At 36.9% G+C, this 18,969-nt stretch overlaps 1 protein-coding gene across 6 annotated transcripts in view; it reads left to right on the top strand.

Moving 5' to 3' along the window:
* LOC143237880 (IQ motif and SEC7 domain-containing protein 1-like) overlaps window positions 1-18,969 on the top strand; it is a 116,503-nt gene that overhangs the window by 49,985 nt on the left and 47,549 nt on the right. The window contains exon 1 of one of the 6 annotated variants that reach the window (XM_076477586.1): window positions 10,060-12,010. The exons of 4 other annotated variants lie outside the window; for them this stretch is intronic. In XM_076477586.1, the coding sequence (XP_076333701.1) occupies window positions 10,830-12,010 (1,181 nt within the window). In that variant the 5' untranslated portion in view covers window positions 10,060-10,829. Of the gene's footprint in view, window positions 1-10,059; window positions 12,011-18,969 lie in introns of those variants that run through there. One more of the 6 variants, XM_076477585.1, reaches the window with a different exon arrangement.

Genomic DNA, 18,969 nt, shown 5'->3' with positions numbered 1-18,969 from the left:
GTTGGAGTTTAGTTAAAGTAAGTAGCAGAGGTATTGTTGTAGTAATAACTGTTGGAGTTTAGTTTAATTATGTAGCAGAGGTATTGTTGTAGTAATAACTGTTGGAGTTTAGTTAAAATAAGCAGCAGAGGTATTGTTGGAGTAATAACTGTTGAATTTTAGTTAAAGTAAGCAGCAGAGGTAGTGTTGTAGTTCTTTATTTACATGAACGTTCTAAACTTGTTTGACAGTATCACATCTCTCTGGTTCCGTTTTCAAGATAAAAGATTTAATAAATAGTATTTTTAATATATTCTCTGCAACTGAAATGGGTAAAAATTATATTTTCGCCAACCTACCTGTGGGGAAAAATAACTGTAAAGCCATAGAATTCTCTGGGTGGAGAACATATCATTCGTAAGCTCTACGGCCACTGAGCAATAAGGAAATCCTGTTTGTTGTCGAAGGGAAGCCCACTTCGTGCTCTTTGTGGAGATTTATTTGTTCACTTTGCTGTTTTCATTTTATTGTTTTTCAGACGCATTCACGTGTAAAAATAGCTGGTAAATTGGTTTCAATTCCACAATTACGTATATATCCCAATCAATTAGGGGTTGGTAATCAAACCAGGTGTATTTATAGTTACCATCTCTGACAAAATAATTAGACATTCTTTATTGGACTACACGTGACTAGATGGAGGCTTGTGGTGGTTTTCAACGTCCCTGTATTACTGTTTTAGTGAGGAAACCAAAACATCTCTGTGTTTATGGCTGAACACTAATATTATTACATTGTTTAGCATGCCATTAGAACTTCGGTAATAACGCAGAAATGGAATGTATTTAAAATAACGATTAAATAACGGGATACATTATGTATATCAATTATTACCTTCAAAATCAGGGTAGTTCGTTCGTTTGTTTGTTTTTGAATTTCGCGCAAAGCTACTCGAGGACTATCTGCTCTAGCCGTCCCTAATTTAGCAGTGTAAGACTAGAGGGAAGGCAGCTAGTCATCACCACCCACCGCCAACTCTTGGGCTACTCTTTTACCAACGAATAGTGGGATTGACTGTAACATTATAACGCCCCTACGGCTAAAAGGGCGAGCATGTTTGGCGCGACGGGGATACGAACCCACGACCCTCGGATTACGAGTCGCACGCCTTAACCCACCTGGCCATGCCGGGCCCAAGGTAGTTCATCACACCTCGTGTGAACAGCTAAGCCTTGATTCAGGAAATTGGAGTTCTGTTAGTCTTCCACAAGTTTATCTTAGTGGTAAATCAGCCCTCTCGTGATTGTTGTCAGTACTTAAATTCCAAATTCTTTCACTTCCAGAAGTTGACCGAGTTCCTTTTCTAAATATCTAGATTACATAAATTACACCCCTAGAGTCCTGTTGTTGTTGTTTTTTTGTGTTTGTTGATGATTTATATGAAAGTGCACGAGACCCTTTCTCTCTTCATTACAGCCACAGGTATTGTATCTCTTTACAGACAGAGGTTGTATGAAAATGTCCTAACCCCTTCAAGCAGTACTAATCATTGTTTGTGTCCCCTGCGAGGAATCGAACCCCAGATTTTAGTGTATGTTCATGAACCAGGGAAGAGTATAAACTAGTTACACATAGAATACTCACATGAAAAATATAATTCGTTAAGTTTGTTAAAGTTAATGAAACTTAGTTTTTATTAACGAGTTTTATTAAGCTGGACACAGTACGAACTACAGGTGACACAGATTGTTCTTTATATTAAGCATGGTTGAAGATATGACTCGTGAAGAATCCCAGGAAAGACCATTTAAATCTGTGCATCATGTGTGTATGTAGATAATATAATATTGATCGAACTATTGATTATTCGAGAAACTTTCTTATATTGTTTTCCTCCTACAAAGTTACTGTACACTCGACTTCACAGAATTTCCTCTCGCTGGTGAAGTTAAAACTACGTGTTTTTTTGTTTTTTTTGTTATTAAGCACAAAGTTACACAATTGGCTATCTGTTCCAGGCCCACGGCTAGTATTGAATCCCGATTTTTAGTGTTATACACGTCATCAGAAGTACCTTTGTATTTAGGTACTATTCTCTAAAAATACTCCCATGACCTTAAATTCAGTAAACTATTTTTTATTTTATTTTCTGTTATCCAATATTTAATTTTTGATGGCCACTTATGTTATTGGAATGGTGCTTTTTTGTCAAAGACGGAACTTAATACACTTCCCCCTAACAAAATGGCTTAAGTCAGGTGAAAACTTGCTTTTATAAACTTTAAACCATCGCTACTGTATTGATATAATAAAAATTTACTCTAAAAAGTAAAGGCTGAACGACATCTTAGACACACAATGGACTAAAACTTGTAGGTCAGAGTCCCCTATGGTTCATTCTTAGCCGTTCATAATTGAGATCTACTGACAATGAGGTAGGCTTACCGGGCACTAGCACCCTCTGCTCGAAGTGTCTAATCATAACCGAATCTGGAATTGGCTGTTACTTTTATGACGCACCCAAAGCCGAAAGTATCAGTTAGGTTCAAGAGTATCGTGTTTTGAAACATTCAGATCTGTTTGTCTGTCACTTCTGATGTGTCAGTCAATGGAAGAGTAGATATACAGAAATAACTTCTAAATAGCACAGTATTTTTCGGTCAATATTAGAATGTAAAACATTATTTTCCGCAAAACAACAAGAAATTCAACATTAGGCATTTTATAATCCATAAAACAGTAACAACTTTAAGGCATAAATCAATTTATTTTACATTCAAATTGTTGTGTAAGTAGTCGTTATGGTTGGAAAACGGTCAGAAAATTGAAATTATGCGATGTGAATGACATCATAAGACAAAAGGTGGAATTACATGTTATATTTGGAAACATATAGTACGGTGAGCGTTCCCTAGATGGCATTAACTTCGATATGTTTTTAATATTACACTAAAAGAGATTAAAATATTTATTTTCCACGTAAGAAACAAGACTTTGTTCTTGGTTCTTGATGATGAGAACTATTTATTATTAATGCTTGTAAGATTAAGAATAGTTTCATTTAAGTTAACCACTGCTTGTGATATTCGTGTAAGAACAAATGATAAATTATCTTCATTTATGTTTCTTCATTTATTTAAAGCTCTTCTAAGCTGTATTTAATATCACAAGAATATGTTTTTTGGATCTTTTAATTAAGTAAATGTATATTGCGTCACTAGATGGCGCTACCATATTACGTATTTAATGACACTTTGGATTTAAGGGACATTAAACACTATTTGTCTTGTATTAACAGCTGAGATACTAATTATAATAATATTTAAAACTATTGTGAAATAAGTTAATCCATATAATAATGCATATAGACAAAAAGTCACCAATATGGTTTAAACTATGTCGGGCAACAAACACTAAGCGGAATTGTTTCCAAATGTTAATTTACAACATAATAATAAAAATAACTCCTATAGGAAGAACTGCTAAAAATTATGCGATTAATAATAGGTACTCTTAAAACTGAGTGAAGTTTCTGTGGTTACTCTTATCTAGGTCATCAACTGGATACCGTAACTGCTGGCGGTGTTCTTGGCCATTAACCCAAGAACTCTTGACCAGGCTGGGTCTGCTTAGGGAGTTTTTACAAGTAAAGCTTCATGTACCATTCCTGTCACGTTTAGCCAGTGTAGCTGTTACTTGTTTAGATGTTTAGTGTTATATATTAATCCTGCTAATGCTATTAATTGAAATATTTTGACAAAGAGGCATGTTATGAATAATTTTTAATGTATGATTCACTTTATCTGGTCTCAAATAAATACAGAACATTAGATAATTTATTGGTTTATACAGTGACTAAACAACAATAGTAAATAAATGTAATAAATCATTTACTACTACGTATAATACAAATGTAAACTAGGATATTTACTAGGCCCGGCATGGCCTGATGGTTAAGGCATTCGAAGTGTCACACCAAACATGCTCGCCCTTTCAGCCGTGGGAACGTTATAATGTGACGGTCAATCCCACTATTCATTGGTAAAGAGTAGCCAAAGAGTTGGCGGTGGGTGGTGATGACTAGCTGCCTTCCCTCTAGTCTTAAATTAGGGACGGGTAGCGCAGATAGCCCTCGTATAGCTTTGCGCGAAATCCAAAAACAAACTGTTATATTAGCCCGTGGTGTACTGTAAATAGTGACTGTTATAACCCAGTATTACCTCAGAAAAGAGTAGTTGGCGATGGGCGCTGTTGATTAATTTTCCTCTTGGAAAACTGATAGTTCTTATGTGGATTTGTTGATAAAATAGACAATCTAACCAACTGCGACTGAAGAGCTGGACACTTGACCAGATTTCAAGATAATTCAGTGTTAGTGAAACGTTGAAACCGTGTTTCTGTAGCAAATGAAGAGCTGGACACATGGTTAAGTTTCAAGATAACTCCGAGAGAGTGAAATGTTGAAACCGTGTTTCTATAGCGAATGAAAAGCTGGGCACATGGTCAGATTTCAAGGTTTACAGAGTACATCGGTCACTTTTCATACACAACACATTTTAAGTAGTTCGTATTTCAATCGCATTGCTTCAGAAAAGGCCTGTAAATGTTCGTCAGTCATCAGTGTACACTTCTCACTGTTTATTGGCTGTCTGTTCAGTTATTTTTTCGCCTCGACTTTCAAGGACTGTCGATCTGTTGTCTCCGTGTACGTGTAGAAACTAGGAACTGTTTTGTATAGCAGTTTATTTATTGTAGAAACCAGGAAAGTGTTTTTATAACAGCTCGTTTGTTGTAGAAACCATGAAACTGTTTTTTTGTAACAACTTATTTGCTGTAGAAACCAGGAAACTGTTTTTATAACAGTTTGTTTCGTTTATAAGAAACGTCTAGTTTGTTCAGGATCAGCAGTTTGAATTTTTATCCAGTTACTTTGGATTAGAAAAGGGCAGGAGTGAAACAGTTAGTAAGAGCGACACCTACACTTCAGGATTAGTACTATCAATTGTTGCTTTAAAATCTGTCGATATTGTCTTAATATAATTAAAAAAAGAAAAAATGAATTTGAAGATTCGTACTTTTAGTTGTTGCTTTAAAACCTATCTGTAGTGTCTTAACCTACCTTAAAAAATAAAAACGAGTTGAAGTTAATTCGAGTTTCTCCACGTTTTAACTTGGATCCACATGCACCTGTCTCCACATCTTCATCTACTTTCAGTTATATCAGTTCACAACGGAAGTGGGCTCTTACTACCAACTTGTAACATCACTGTAAAAATACACTAATCACAGTCACTTACCTAAAACGGTCTTACAGAAGATGTTTGGATCCCAGCCTTCATCTAGATTGTTTGTATGTTAGTTCTGTTTGAATATTCAAAGTAAATATCACTGACATACGGTGTAACCTAAGTTTGAAGCAAAAGTGCTCAATATGAGAGTTTTTTAATATAATAAATACCTCCAGGGTGCGTTTGTCAACGGTTTTTTTGTTTCGATCAGATGAGACGAGATGTAAGCGAACCTAGAGTGTCTAGTACTAACAAAAACTAGTGTTAATGTAAGACGAACCTATAGTGTCTAGTACTAACAAAAACTAGTGTTAATGTAAGACGAACCTATGGTGTCTAGTACGAACAAAAACTAGTGTTAATGTAAGACGAACCTATGGTGTCTGGTACTAACAAAAACTAGTGTTACTGTAAGCGAACCTATAGTGTCTGGTACTAACAAAAACTAGTGTTAATGTAAGCGAACCTATAGTGTCTAGTACTAACAAAAACTAGTGTTACTGTAAGCGAACCTATAGTATCTAGTACTAACAAAAACTAGTGTTACTGTAAGCGAACCTATAGTGTCTAGTACTAACAAAAACTAGTGTTACTGTAAGACGAACCTAGAGTGTCTAGTACTAACAAAAACTAGTGTTACTGTAAGCGAACCTATAGTATCTAGTACTAACAAAAACTAGTGTTACTGTAAGCGAACCTATAGTATCTAGTACTAACAAAAACTAGTGTTACTGTAAGCGAACCTATAGTATTTAGTACTAACAAAAACTAGTGTTACTGTAAGCGAACCTATAGTATCTAGTACTAACAAAAACTAGTGTTACTGTAAGCGAACCTATAATATCTAGTACTAACAAACATTAGTGTTACTGTAAGCGAATCTATAGTGTCTAGTACTAACAAAAACTAGTGTTACTGTAAGACGAACCTATAGTGTCTAGTACTAACAAAAACTAGTGTTACTGTAAGACGAACCTAGAGTGTCTAGTACTAACAAAAACTAGTGTTACTGTAAGCGAACCTATAGTATCTAGTACTAACAAAAACTAGTGTTACTGTAAGCGAACCTATAGTATCTAGTACTAACAAAAACTAGTGTTACTGTAAGCGAACCTATAGTATCTAGTACTAACAAACATTAGCGTTACTGTAAGCGAATCTATAGTGTCTAGTACTAACAAAAACTAGTGTTACTGTAAGACGAACCTATAGTGTCTGGTACTAACAAAAACTAGTGTTACTGTAAGACGAACCTATAGTGTCTAGTACTAACAAAAACTAGTGTTACTGTAAGCGAACCTATAGTGTCTAGTACTAAAAAAAACTAGTGTTACTGTAAGCGAACCTATTGTGTCTAGTACTAACAAAAACTTGTGTTACTGTAAGCCAACCTATAGTATCTAGTACTAACAAACATTAGTGTTACTGTAAGCGAATCTATAGTGTCTAGTACTAACAAAAACTAGTGTTACTGTAAGCGAACCTATAGTGTCTAGTACTAACAAAAACTAGTGTTACTGTAAGCGAATCTATAGTGTCTAGTACTAACAAAAACTAGTGTTACTGTAAGCGAATCTATAGTGTCTAGTACTAACAAAAATTAGTGTTACTGTAAGACGAACCTAGAGTGTCTAGTATTAACAAAAACTAGTGTTACTGTAAGCGAACCTATAGTTTCTAGTACTAACAGAAATTAGTGTTACTGTAAGCAAATCTATAGTGTCTAGTATTAACAAAAACTAGTGTTACTGTAAGCGAACCTATAGTGTCTCATACTAACAAAAACTAGTGTTACTGTAAGCGAACCTATAGTTTCTAGTACTAACAGAAATTAGTGTTACTGTAAGCAAATCTATAGTGTCTAGTATTAACAAAATCTAGTGTTACTGTAAGCGAACCTATAGTGTCTCATACTAACAAAAACTAGTGTTACTGTAAGACGAACCTAGAGTGTCTAGTACTAACAAAAACTATTGTTACTGTAAGCGAACCTAGAGTGTCTAGTACTAACAAACACTATTGTCTGTCAGCGAACCTAAAGTGTCTAGTACTAACAAAAACTAGTGTCTTGTAAGACGAACCTAAAGTGTCTAGTACTAACAAAAACTAGTGTACTAATAAAAACTAGTGTTACTGTAAGCGAACCTAAATTGTCTCGTACTAACAAAAACTAGTGTCTTGTAAGGCGAACGTAAAGTGTCTAGTACTAACAAAAACAAGTATTAAAGTGTCCAGGAGTAATTAATGTTAATTTGTCGTTAGTGAAAACAACTCTGTTCCGCTTTAAGAGTCATAAATCAGGGGGTCATTCTTTCAGTTCATCAAATAATTTCGTAAGTAACATTAAGAAATTGTTTTCGCTCATCCAGTACATAAATAATAACAGAAAAAAAGAAAACTCTAAAGCAAAAAACAGTCTTTATAGACATTTTGTAAAAGAAAGTTTTAAAACTGGACCATGCACTAGTTATAATGGATACGTCAAAAACACACAACGAGTATTTTAGAAACTTCGTTAAGAAATACTTGTTTTCTATCGTCTGACCGTGTTCAACTGAGCTGACCTACATTCGTAGCTTTAGAGTAACCGGTTCTACAGTGAGATAGGGTTGAGGGGCTAAATAATCCGGAATTATAATACTACTAGCTTAAAAAAAAAACAACAGTCTAGAAGATTTTCACAACGCCTCATGCAGTCACGGGCTTATACTCACAGTTAACCACCAATAAAGTATTCAAGATTTTTTTGATATGCTCTGAATTTCAAAACACCAGTTTTGTTAGATTTCTGTTAGATTTTAGAACTCTGTTTCTGTTAGAGTTCTTAGATTTCAAGACACTGCGGATGGCAGGCATACTTCTATCTGGTGTTATCAATTGAAAAGTAGGGACAAGTTTGCACAAATAATCGTTAATTTATTTTTTCACGATAGTTTTGAAACAAACAAAGTTATTCAAAGTATCCTACCTATAGTAACAATATTTGCATGTGACTGTTGCATGGCTCCCTCTGTGGGCTTATTGATAAAAATCTATACCAATATAGAATTATTTTTCTCCACATATCGATCTCTAAGATAGAATGTCAAAATCCTGTGATTTATTTGCATTATATTACAGGATGCCCCAAAATTATCTTTCTAGGTTTAAAGAATAATAATTAAGAAGATATAACCAAAAACATCATGTAGCTAACATAGATATTTTATTGTCATGTTTTTGTTGTTGTCGTGTTTGTCACTTGTTGTGTTATCAATGGAAACTGTGCAAGGAAAGTCTCAATGTGACGTTAGAGATCAAATCAGTGACTGTTGTTCAGCGAAATTGGGATACTTCTATAAGAATGAAGTATGAGGGTATGTTAAGGATATCGTATATCGCACACGTACAGCAAACATCATAGAACTAAAAAGCAGAATAATGGACGTCGTAACAACGAACACGCACTAAAATCGAATATCGATTAGACGAGCAGGTGCACTCGTAGAAATTTACAGACATGTCAGTAAAAACTGTTTGAGTTGAGGTACAAGATGCTTGAAACTGCTTGGTTGTATTTTCTTTAATTACATTTTGAAGTAGGAGAGATAAGTTTGAGCCACCCTGTTTATTGTCAACGTAAATGTTAAATCTCGTCAAGGATCGTGATCGGTTTGAGCTGATGTTTGAGGTTTTCCCACCCCACACAAAACAGTAATTTTATTTACATATACTTTGATAGATTGTTTAGGCAGAATATGAAACTTTGTAGAATGGACGGTAACTGCCTGTTGTGGAAACACAAGTGTAGAGGACGACGTTTTGAAAGTCTTCTGCCTTTCTTCTTCAGGTCAGTGTGTGTGTGTGTAGGTGTTGTCGGTCTTTTATACACCTTAAGTCGTCCTCTACACTTGTGTCTCCGCAACAGACAGTTGCCGTCCATTTTACAAAGTTTTGTTAATTTTATTTAGTGTTTTCTGTAACGTTTTTTTGAACCAAGACTGATTTAAGCCTTTATTGCGTCACCGTCAAACTGGGATCTCAGATCCACAGAATCTGGATTCTGATCCTGACACTCTAAAGCTAATTGCAGTATAATTATGTATTTTACCTCTCCGACTTATCTTTATGAATACGGTCACGTGATGTGAAACGTGTTTTAAGGAATCGTCCGTTATATGTATTTATTTTTGGTGTTTGGACATGAAATAGCTCAAGGCAGTTTCTGCACTAAACCGTAACATTTGAGAACAGTTATGATAAAGTTCACACACAGTGAGTTTCCGTGGAAACGTACCAAGAGAGATAGATTACGTGTTACTCCAAGCAACATGTATTACACAAAGTAAGATGGTTAAGTCTCTCATCCGTGTAAACCATGGGAAACTACAGTTTGGTAATCTTACGGTTACTAAAAGGTTCTGTCGACGTCACCACAGCCTGGTTAGGATTGTTTGACTCGCTTTTTTTTTTTTTGCGTGTGTGTGTGTTTGTACCAATCGTCAACTATTAAGCGTGTTCCTACTGAAACTGTGGGACAAGCCGCACTGCTAAAAACAAAGTTACGAGTTAACACTAAACATCTTATTTCGTACGATCAGCACTAAGTCAAACGCTCTCTCTTGCTCGATCGTTTTGTGCTCGTGAAACTTTTTAATCAGAGCGGTGCCATTTTCACGCAAAAACGCGTACGTGGCGCTCGTACTGTCGCCAGCTGGTAGAAAGGGGGCGCCAGTCACAGCCTGCTACACTGATAACGTGACAGAAGGTAGCGCGAATGACGTCATACTCCATTGAGATTGCTATCGCGAAACTGGTTGGGAGTAAGATGTTTGAGAAGTCCGCGATTCGAGTCATATGAACGACAAAAACAGACAAGACAGTTACTGAAGAAAGAGTTACGTTCTTTTGATTTGATGAGGTGCTTACGATCAAATATTCAGTTGTCGATTCATTCAAGTGTTGACGAGCGTTTCTAACCATCCTTAATATACAAGGTGCAAAGTAAAATAAAAGGGTGGTTTTATCCTAACGTCTCGTGTTTCCACACAGTATAGACTGGTGATATGTAGGAGCTCAGGTAGCTAAATGTTGTTTGTCGGAAAACTTTGTGTGCCAGAGCGACATGATACTTTGTTGGTTGTTTTTTTAACATTCACGTGAAATAATTGAGGACAAGTGTCGTCAAAGTGGATTTTGATGAGAGGACACGTGATTGGTTTTGAAAGGGGCCACTAGCTGTTTGTGAAGTAGGTAGCTGTTTTGTGTTAATGTGTGAAATAACTGTAGCGATTTTTCTGCTAGCAGCTCGGGTGTTTGTGAAAGTTAAAAATCGAAAACAATCTTAAAGCGGACTTGTTTTCTAACGATTTGTCTGTGGGGTAGATACCCCACTTTGAGTACCCCCACAGACGCTGTGATTGAACTTTTTGGTATGTATGGATAAATGCGTTGCTTGTCATTCTGTCACTACGTGAAACAGTAGGAACGAAACGAAAATTAGGTCAAACTGGAACGTTTTGAAATTTACTTTGTTCAACCAATATTGATAACAACTATATCACTAGGCCCAGTGTGATAATTATGAACAAGTCTGTTGTTATGGAAACCGATCACGTTACGTTACCAGCGCGTGACAGTTTTTTTTGTGATTATCGAAAGAGCGAGGCCTTCAGGTCCAAGAAGTTGGTGAAATTGACCGATTCCGGTACCGGCTCGTCAGAAGAGGCGAATCTCAGATTAGATAGTAAAGGAAAGTTGAAATCAGATAGCAGCAAGACTTCTATTATATGTGAGAATAATTCACTTAGTTCTTTTCCAAACTGTTATCCGCTCATTGGCGCACAAACTACGCCATTGGTGCAGACTGCTGTAGCAACAGTTTCTGATAACACCAACGACACGCCATTAGTCGAGACCGCTGGAGCAACAGTTTCTGATAAAACCAGCGATACGCCATTGGCCCAGACCACTGGCACAACACATTTTGATAACACTAACGATATACCATTGGCTCAGACCACTGGAACAACACATTTTGATAACACTAACGATATGCCATTGGCCCAGACCACTGGAACAACACATTTTGATAACAGCAGGGAGGCACCTAGTAGTGATGAAATCAAGGATACTCGCGACCCTCCAAAAAATAAAGACGAGGAAGATAAGGCAGTTACAGATGACGAAAGATCCAGCAATCCAGACGGATTAGTGAATTCATTGAATCCCATGAAGAGTGATCGTGAAATTGGATCAAATCGTCTTACTTGGCGCGACCACTTAACAGTTAGGGACGATACAGGAAACTTGAGGAAGGAAAGACACAAAGATTTTAACCAAATGATAGTTCGGAATGATAGAAAAAACTTGAGGAAGGGAAGACACAAAGATTTTAAACGATGCAGTAGGAAGCAATTGATTGCAGACAGGAAGAGAGAGCTCATAGAAAGAGGATGCGATGAACTGGTTTGGAATTTGGAGGAACTGACAACTGTGTCGTCTGCTTTGCAACTAGCTCCTGAGAGAAAGATAGTAGGAAGGAATTCGAGGTCAAAATTGAGGTCATCAGAAAATGAAACGGAGAGTGCAGGTCAGAAGAACTTGGTAAGAACGCCAAGGGCCATCTCCCTGGAACGCGCCACCTTGCGGAGAAGAACCCGTATTCCAGATGGATACCACACACCTCCCCGTAACCACCCTATATTATCTCAACAAACTCTTTACTGGGGCGTACAAGATGATCGCTGTTGTAGTAATCAAATGTAAGTTTACTTGATGGTTATATTCGCGGGAAAATTAGCGATTATTTTGTTTACTAATTTTAAACACATAAAACACTGCAATGAAAACCGTACGAACTTAACCGTTTAAAATGTATTTTTTTCGATACAGAAGTCAACTGGGTGAACCTTAAAGTAATTCTTAATGAGGAGAAATCCACTTTAATTAAAATAAACTAGAGAACAACCTTTCGACCTTCTATGGTCATCTACAAGTTAACAAAAACTTTTAATATCCATACCAGCCGTCTTGATAACCGTGAAGTGTTCTTAAACGGGCGTAAAAAACCAAAAGAACTGGACAATGTTTAGGTCAACTTTCAAAGGAGATGTTTATTTTTGAATTTCGCGCAAAGCTACACAAGGGATATATGCGTTAGCCGTCCCTAATATAGCAGTGTAAGACTAGAGAAAAGGCAGCTAGTCATCACCACCCACCGCCAACTCTTGGGCTACTCTTTTACCAACGAATAGTGGGATTGACCGCGCATTATAACCCCCTCACGGCTGAAAGGGCGAACATGTTTGGTGCGACGGGGACTCTAACCCGCGACCCTCAGCTTATGAGTCGAACGCCTTAACCCACTGGCCATGCCAGGGCATACAGTAGGTGAGGTCAGAAGAAAGGCTTAAACTTAATGGTTTTCTTGTCATACATTTAGTGTGTGTTTGAAGCTACACAAAAGGCTATCTGTGCTCTGCCCTCCACGGGTATTGAAATCCGGTTTCTAGGTTTGTAAGTCCGCAGATATACCGCTGTGCCACGGAGAGATGCCATAGTTAGATATGTTTTGCTTATCTTTCGTTAAGTTGTCTTTACAGATTTATCTTGCTCTCGATTTTTACAGTTCTGAAACGTTTCACTTCTGACGATATTAACCAGTTAGGCAACTTTTTACATATCACGTGTGTTATAGTTGTAAAAAAATAGTAACTACTGGAAATGTCTTTGCTAACTAATGTCACGAACCAAGCACTCTTTACTGGTTATGGATGGAAGGCTCAAGACATGAACCTGTGAGCTTTGTGTGCGTTATAATAAGGACAGTCAGCCCTATTATCCGTTTAATTAGGAGTTACAAAACATAGTTTTAGCAGCGAATGGTACTGATTAATTATCCTTTTTCTGGTCAGGAGAGTCCAGTATAAAGTACACCCAGCTGTATTTACAGCACGTCAACCCATGGGTTACTGAAACAAAGAGGTCAGTGTATGCCAAGCTTTTACCGTTTGTTTTACCGTTCACTGAATTGTATTTGAGGTAGATATACAACCTGAAGGGATTCGTTTAAGTCAGTAACCTGGGGAACTTTGTAGATGTATATTCGGAAGGGAATTCTCTTAAGTCAGTAACCTGGGTGACTCTGTAGATATATATGTCCTGAAGAAGATTGTCTCATGTCAGTAACTGGGTAATAAGTCTTTATATGTGGACAGACAAAGAGAGATTGAGAAGTTATGTGGCTAGACAGATAAAAACAGATTTTAGAGTTATGTGTACAGGAGAGACTGAGTTATATGGAAAGACTGTTAAATAGAAACTATGGAGTTTAGTGGATATACAGAATAAAGAGAGATTGTATTCTAACCAGTGTGATGCACATTAACATCTCAACATTTGAAATTTTCCCTGACATCAGTTTACCTTTTTCCCGTATACACCTACTTTATATTAGTTTAATGTATAGGATTAATTATACTTGGTTTAAAAAACAACAACTTGAAATCCATGCATGCGGAACTTCGTTATAACATTTAGGACAATAAGTAGGTCGTTAAGTGTGTTGCTGAAACACATGTGTGTATATAATATTTCACAAGAAAACTAGAGGCATTGTTTAAATATTACCAAGTGACACTACGCGCGGCTCTGATCACGTGCGTGCCTTCAGTTAAGCGTTACTTAATAGTTGCAAGTGTCAGAGGAAGGTGGTTGGACTGTTTTTGTTACAGTTCTAGCACAGTTAACGTCCATTTTACGATGTTCTTGACCTGAGGTGAATGCAACCGCAGTAAAACATGGCTACCCTGTCCACACACTAAACCAACGTGTTCTTCCTAATCGTTTGTTGTCTTTTTTTATTCCAAGAAACGAAAGTAGCATTCACTGAGCATGCGCATATTGGCTACAAGAGAGGGACATGAAATCAAAAGATGAAAAACCTTATCTTCGTTATCCATGTAATAAATCAATTTCATCGCTTTCTCCAAGTGGCACAGCAAAAGGTTGGTAGACTTATAACGCAAACCGAGTTTCAACACCCGTGGTTGGCAGAGAACAGATAGATGGTTCGTTGTATAGCTTTGTGCTTATCACAAACGAACGAACGAGTTCGTCTTCTCCTCTTGTGTTGTGTTCCATGCGCGTGTTGATAACAAGAAGGGGACAGGAAACCCTAACACTGGTAATCCGATAGACGTACAGTTATGTGAAAAAGTTAGGACACCCTATGAAAGCCTGTATTTTTGTAACATTTTTGGATATATAGATATTTAATCTCAATTTCAACAATGTGAGAGATTATAGGAATATAACTAAATAATTAAAACTGAAGAAAAGCCTTTTCAAGATCTTCTGTAAATGTAATTCTACAAAAATGCATATTCTAACTGAGGAAAAAGTTAGGACACCCCCACATTTATTCCCACTTAAAATGGCTCAACTCACACACGTGTATCACACCAGGTGCACATGATTAGAAGATTGTTACTCAGCATTTTGAATGAGGCTTGCCCTATTTAAACCTCAAACATTTAGTTTGGTGTGCTCCTGACTGTTGAAGTAAGAGTGAGCATCATGGTGAGAGAAAAAGAGCTGTCTGAGGCCTTCAGAAAGAAAATTGTAGCAGCTTATGAGTCTCGAAATGGATTTAAAAAGATCCCAAAAGATTTTGAAATCAGCCATTCCACTGCCCGGAAAATAGTCAACAAGTGGATGGCTTTCAAAACAACTGCCAACATGCCCAGGTATGGTCGTCCTAGCAAGTTCGCCCCGAGAGCAGACCGCAAGATGCTACAAGAGGTCTCTAAACATCCTAACATGTCATCACGGGACCTACAGCAGGCTCTGACTACTGTTGATGTGAAAATGCATGCCTCTACAATCAGAAAGAGACTGCACAAGTTTAACTTGCATGGAAGGTGTGCAAAGAGGAAACCTTTGCTCTCTAAGAGAAACATCAAGGCCAGACTGAAGTTTGCCAGAGAGAATGTAGACAAAGACCAGGACTTCTGGAATAATGTTCTTTGGACAGATAAGTCCAAAATTGAATTATTTGGACACCAGAACAGAGGACATGTTTGGCGTAAACCAAATACAGCATTTCAGGAAAAGAACCTCATACCAACTGTGAAGCATGGAGGTGGAAGTGTCATGTTTTGGGGCTGCTTTGCTGCAGCAGGACCTGGACAGCTCATAATCCTAGAATCTACCATGAATTTTACTGCGTATCAGAGGGTGCTTGAGGATCATGTGAGACCATTTGTACGAAAATTAAAGCTGAAGCGGAACTGGACCCTGCAACACGACAATGACCCAAAACATACCAGTAAATCTACCAAGGACTAACTGAAAACTAAGAAATGGAGAGTCCTGGAATGGCCGGGTCAAAGCCCAGATCTTAATCCTATTGAGATGCTGTGGGGTGAATAGAAACAGGCTGTACATGCAAGAAACCCCTCAAACATCTCGCAGCTGAAAGAATTCTGCATTGAGGAGTGGGGCAAACTTTCTTCAGACTGATGTCAGAGATTGGTAGATGGCTACAAGAAGCGTCTCACTGCAGTTATTTCAGCCAAAGGGGGTAACACTAGCTATTAGGGGGTAGGTGTCGTAAGTTTTTCCTCAGGTAGAATATGCATTTTTGTAGAATTACATTTACAGAAGATCTTAAAGTCTTTTCTTCAGTTTTAATTGTTTAGTTATATTCCTATAATTTCTCAGTATTGTTGAAATTGAGATTAAATATCTATATATCCAAAAATGTTACAAAAATACAGGTTTTCATAGGGTGGCCTAACTTTCTCACATGACTGTACATTGTCCTTTCTTTAGAAATAAATAAAATCAAATTGGCTATAGTTCAAATTTAGATTTCGTTAAGAGCATACAACTAAGGTGTGTTAGTAGTGAACATGCGTATATGTGATTTTCTATTAAAGCTATTCAATGGACTTTCAGTGTTCTGCCCATCGCAGGTATTGAAGCCCGGTTGCAGCGTTATATATCTTCAAATTTACTACTGAACCATCAGGGGACATAAATATGTTAAAAACATAAGTTTTACCTTTTACTTAACGTGGAAGTGACTAAAAGTGCAAGATATCTGAGTTCTAGAAAAGCTCTTACAAACATTAATATTCAGAAAAACGTATATCTGGAAAAACCTGTTTACACAAAACGTAGGCTTAAACTGAAGTGTACTAAAATTCCCTTTGTACATGTGATTGTATATGTTTGTACACATGTTTGTACGTATTATATCAACATCCCCTGATACATGCCATTCTTCAAACTTTCTGCGGATAGTGTTTTTCAGGAAATTATATTTCACTTCTCTTTGACCTTGTGAAGTGTAGGTATTCTAATTTTTACAGCTCTTAGACACCAAATGTAAACCTCTTATGAAGGGGACAAGAGGTATCGTGTGAAACACACATATGTCTTCAAGGTGGTATCTTTACCTTCATCCAAAATATTTCTCTTTGCTGTTTTATTGGCGCGTTATATGATATATTTTGCTTGGAATAACATCCAGGTAGTACTTATCAAATATGAAAAGCTACATAAAGAAACATGACATAACAGTCATCCAACCTACTATTACCTTAGATACCTGATGTATGATATTTAAGGAAATTTTCTCTATTTTACGAGTTCGCAATTAGGGTAGGTTATCGCGAAGATTGCATTTTGATAGCTTTGCGTGAATATCCAAAACAAACAAAACCAGTGAAATATTTCCATTTTCTTTTCTTTTTATTTACTAAACCCTTTTCATGTTTTACGATAAGAAAAGTTGATCCTGTAACGTGAAATAGTTTTAAACAACTTTTACGTATTGGCTTTAACGTTAAGTCTTCGTTCAGCTTGATACTATTGTGCTGACATCTGTTGAGAATAAATCTGAAAGTTTTTATGGTTGTAATTTAACGATTGACCTTTCGCATCTCGGAAAACTGACATGAAAAAACTTCAAACTTGTTGCTTTTGCTGCCATATTTTTGTTTAAGTTCTTGATTATGTTTGTGCGTTAATTCATAATATTTCACGACAGTTTAGTTTTCTATTTTGTAAACTTACCCAGTGTCCAGCAATATAATAAAGATACGATATGTATAATATACATTGTTAGCTATTTGACAGTTAAAACATTGATAGAGTAGCTGTGACAGAAAGTAATTAGATAGGTGGAAAAGTTTACAGTTTATATTAATTTTCAGGTTTTCAAATCGCTTCTATTTATGACCTGGTGGTGGTAATTGGAACCAACACCTAACATGCTTCTCATTTCAGCATCAGAACGTTATAATGTAATGGTCAATCCCACTATTATTTGGTCAAGAATACGTAAAGAGATGGTTTTTGTGCCGTTTGGTCCGCTACAAAATTAATGTCGGTTGCAGGTTGAATGGGTAGCTTTGCATCAAACTAACGGACTCAACATGTTATAGAATAGAACACCTGCTTATCACGCAGTGGAAGGAAAGGAAAACCTTGACAAAACAATCGTGAGATAATTACAACGTGACGGGAAAATGTAGAAAGTATAATTATTGTTCGTAGTACTGAAGGCTTTACGTTTTGTATCTTATGTTTGGAATATGTGACTGATTTATCAGTTTATAATGACTGGTTCTTTACGACCACCATCTTGTATCTTATGTTTGGAATATGTGACGGCTGGGAAGGCGAGTATGTTTGGCGCGACCGGGATGCGAACCCGCGACCCTCAGATTACGAGTCGCACGCCTTAACACGCTTGGCCATGCCGGGCCATCATGTATGTGAGCTACGACAAATAAACCACGCCATCAAACTTTTATACAATAATTTATGTTTGGTCCTGTAACTTTAATATAAAGTGACTCTTATTTTACGAGTCTGTTCGGAATAAGAATTAATAAAAGTGTCTTTTATTGTAGAATAAAATATATGAAATCGTTCGTTCGACTAATTTCAAATAAAAGTCGTGTTTCCAGTTTATTTACACCGATGGTAAATCACACGTGAAATTCATGCACCTGTGCCAAATAGCCCTGGTTTTTAAAATGCTGTATCATTCCACTCATCTAGAAGGATAACGTTTTTTTTTTTTTTGAAATTTTGTACACAAAACCGTAGTTTAGTGCGAGGAATCATCACAAATATTTAATAACAATCATTACAAAATTGTAGATATATTCTAGTGCCAACCCTTGACATCCGGACAGGAGCTTGAAAAGAAATATTTGCTGAGAATGATTATTTTCCAAGTTAGGTTGGTTCATTTGTTGTTTCCTCATCACACCGAACATCTCGTCCTTTCAGCCGGTCAATCCCACTATCCATCGGTAAAAGAGTTGGCGGTAGGTGGTGATGACTAACTGCCTTCCATCTAGTCTTACACTGTAAAATTAGGGACGGCTAGCGCAGATAGCCCTCGTGTAGCTTTGTGCGAAATTCAAAAACAAACAAATAAACAGTAAAAGTAAGCTAAAAGTCCCACTGTGAGCTGTCTTTGGAATGTTCACCACAGATATCTAAACCTGGTTTTGAACGTCATAAGCCGTCAGATTTACCGTTGATAGTTACCCAGTGACACAGCGGTAAGTTTATGGACTTATAACGCTAGAAACCGGGTTTCGATACCAGAGGGGGTGGGGTGGTTTGATATTCTCGTGAACCCTGTTATTCTTTCACGGTAATTATCGTATTTGCATGCAGTGCCTTTATTTCTTTA

Source organism: Tachypleus tridentatus, chromosome 13 (genome assembly GCF_004210375.1).
Source record: "Tachypleus tridentatus isolate NWPU-2018 chromosome 13, ASM421037v1, whole genome shotgun sequence".
In the NCBI taxonomy this organism is placed as follows: domain Eukaryota; kingdom Metazoa; phylum Arthropoda; class Merostomata; order Xiphosura; family Limulidae; genus Tachypleus; species Tachypleus tridentatus.
The sequence above is the reverse complement of the archived record's forward strand: the minus strand, read 5'-3'. Positions and strand labels throughout refer to the sequence as shown.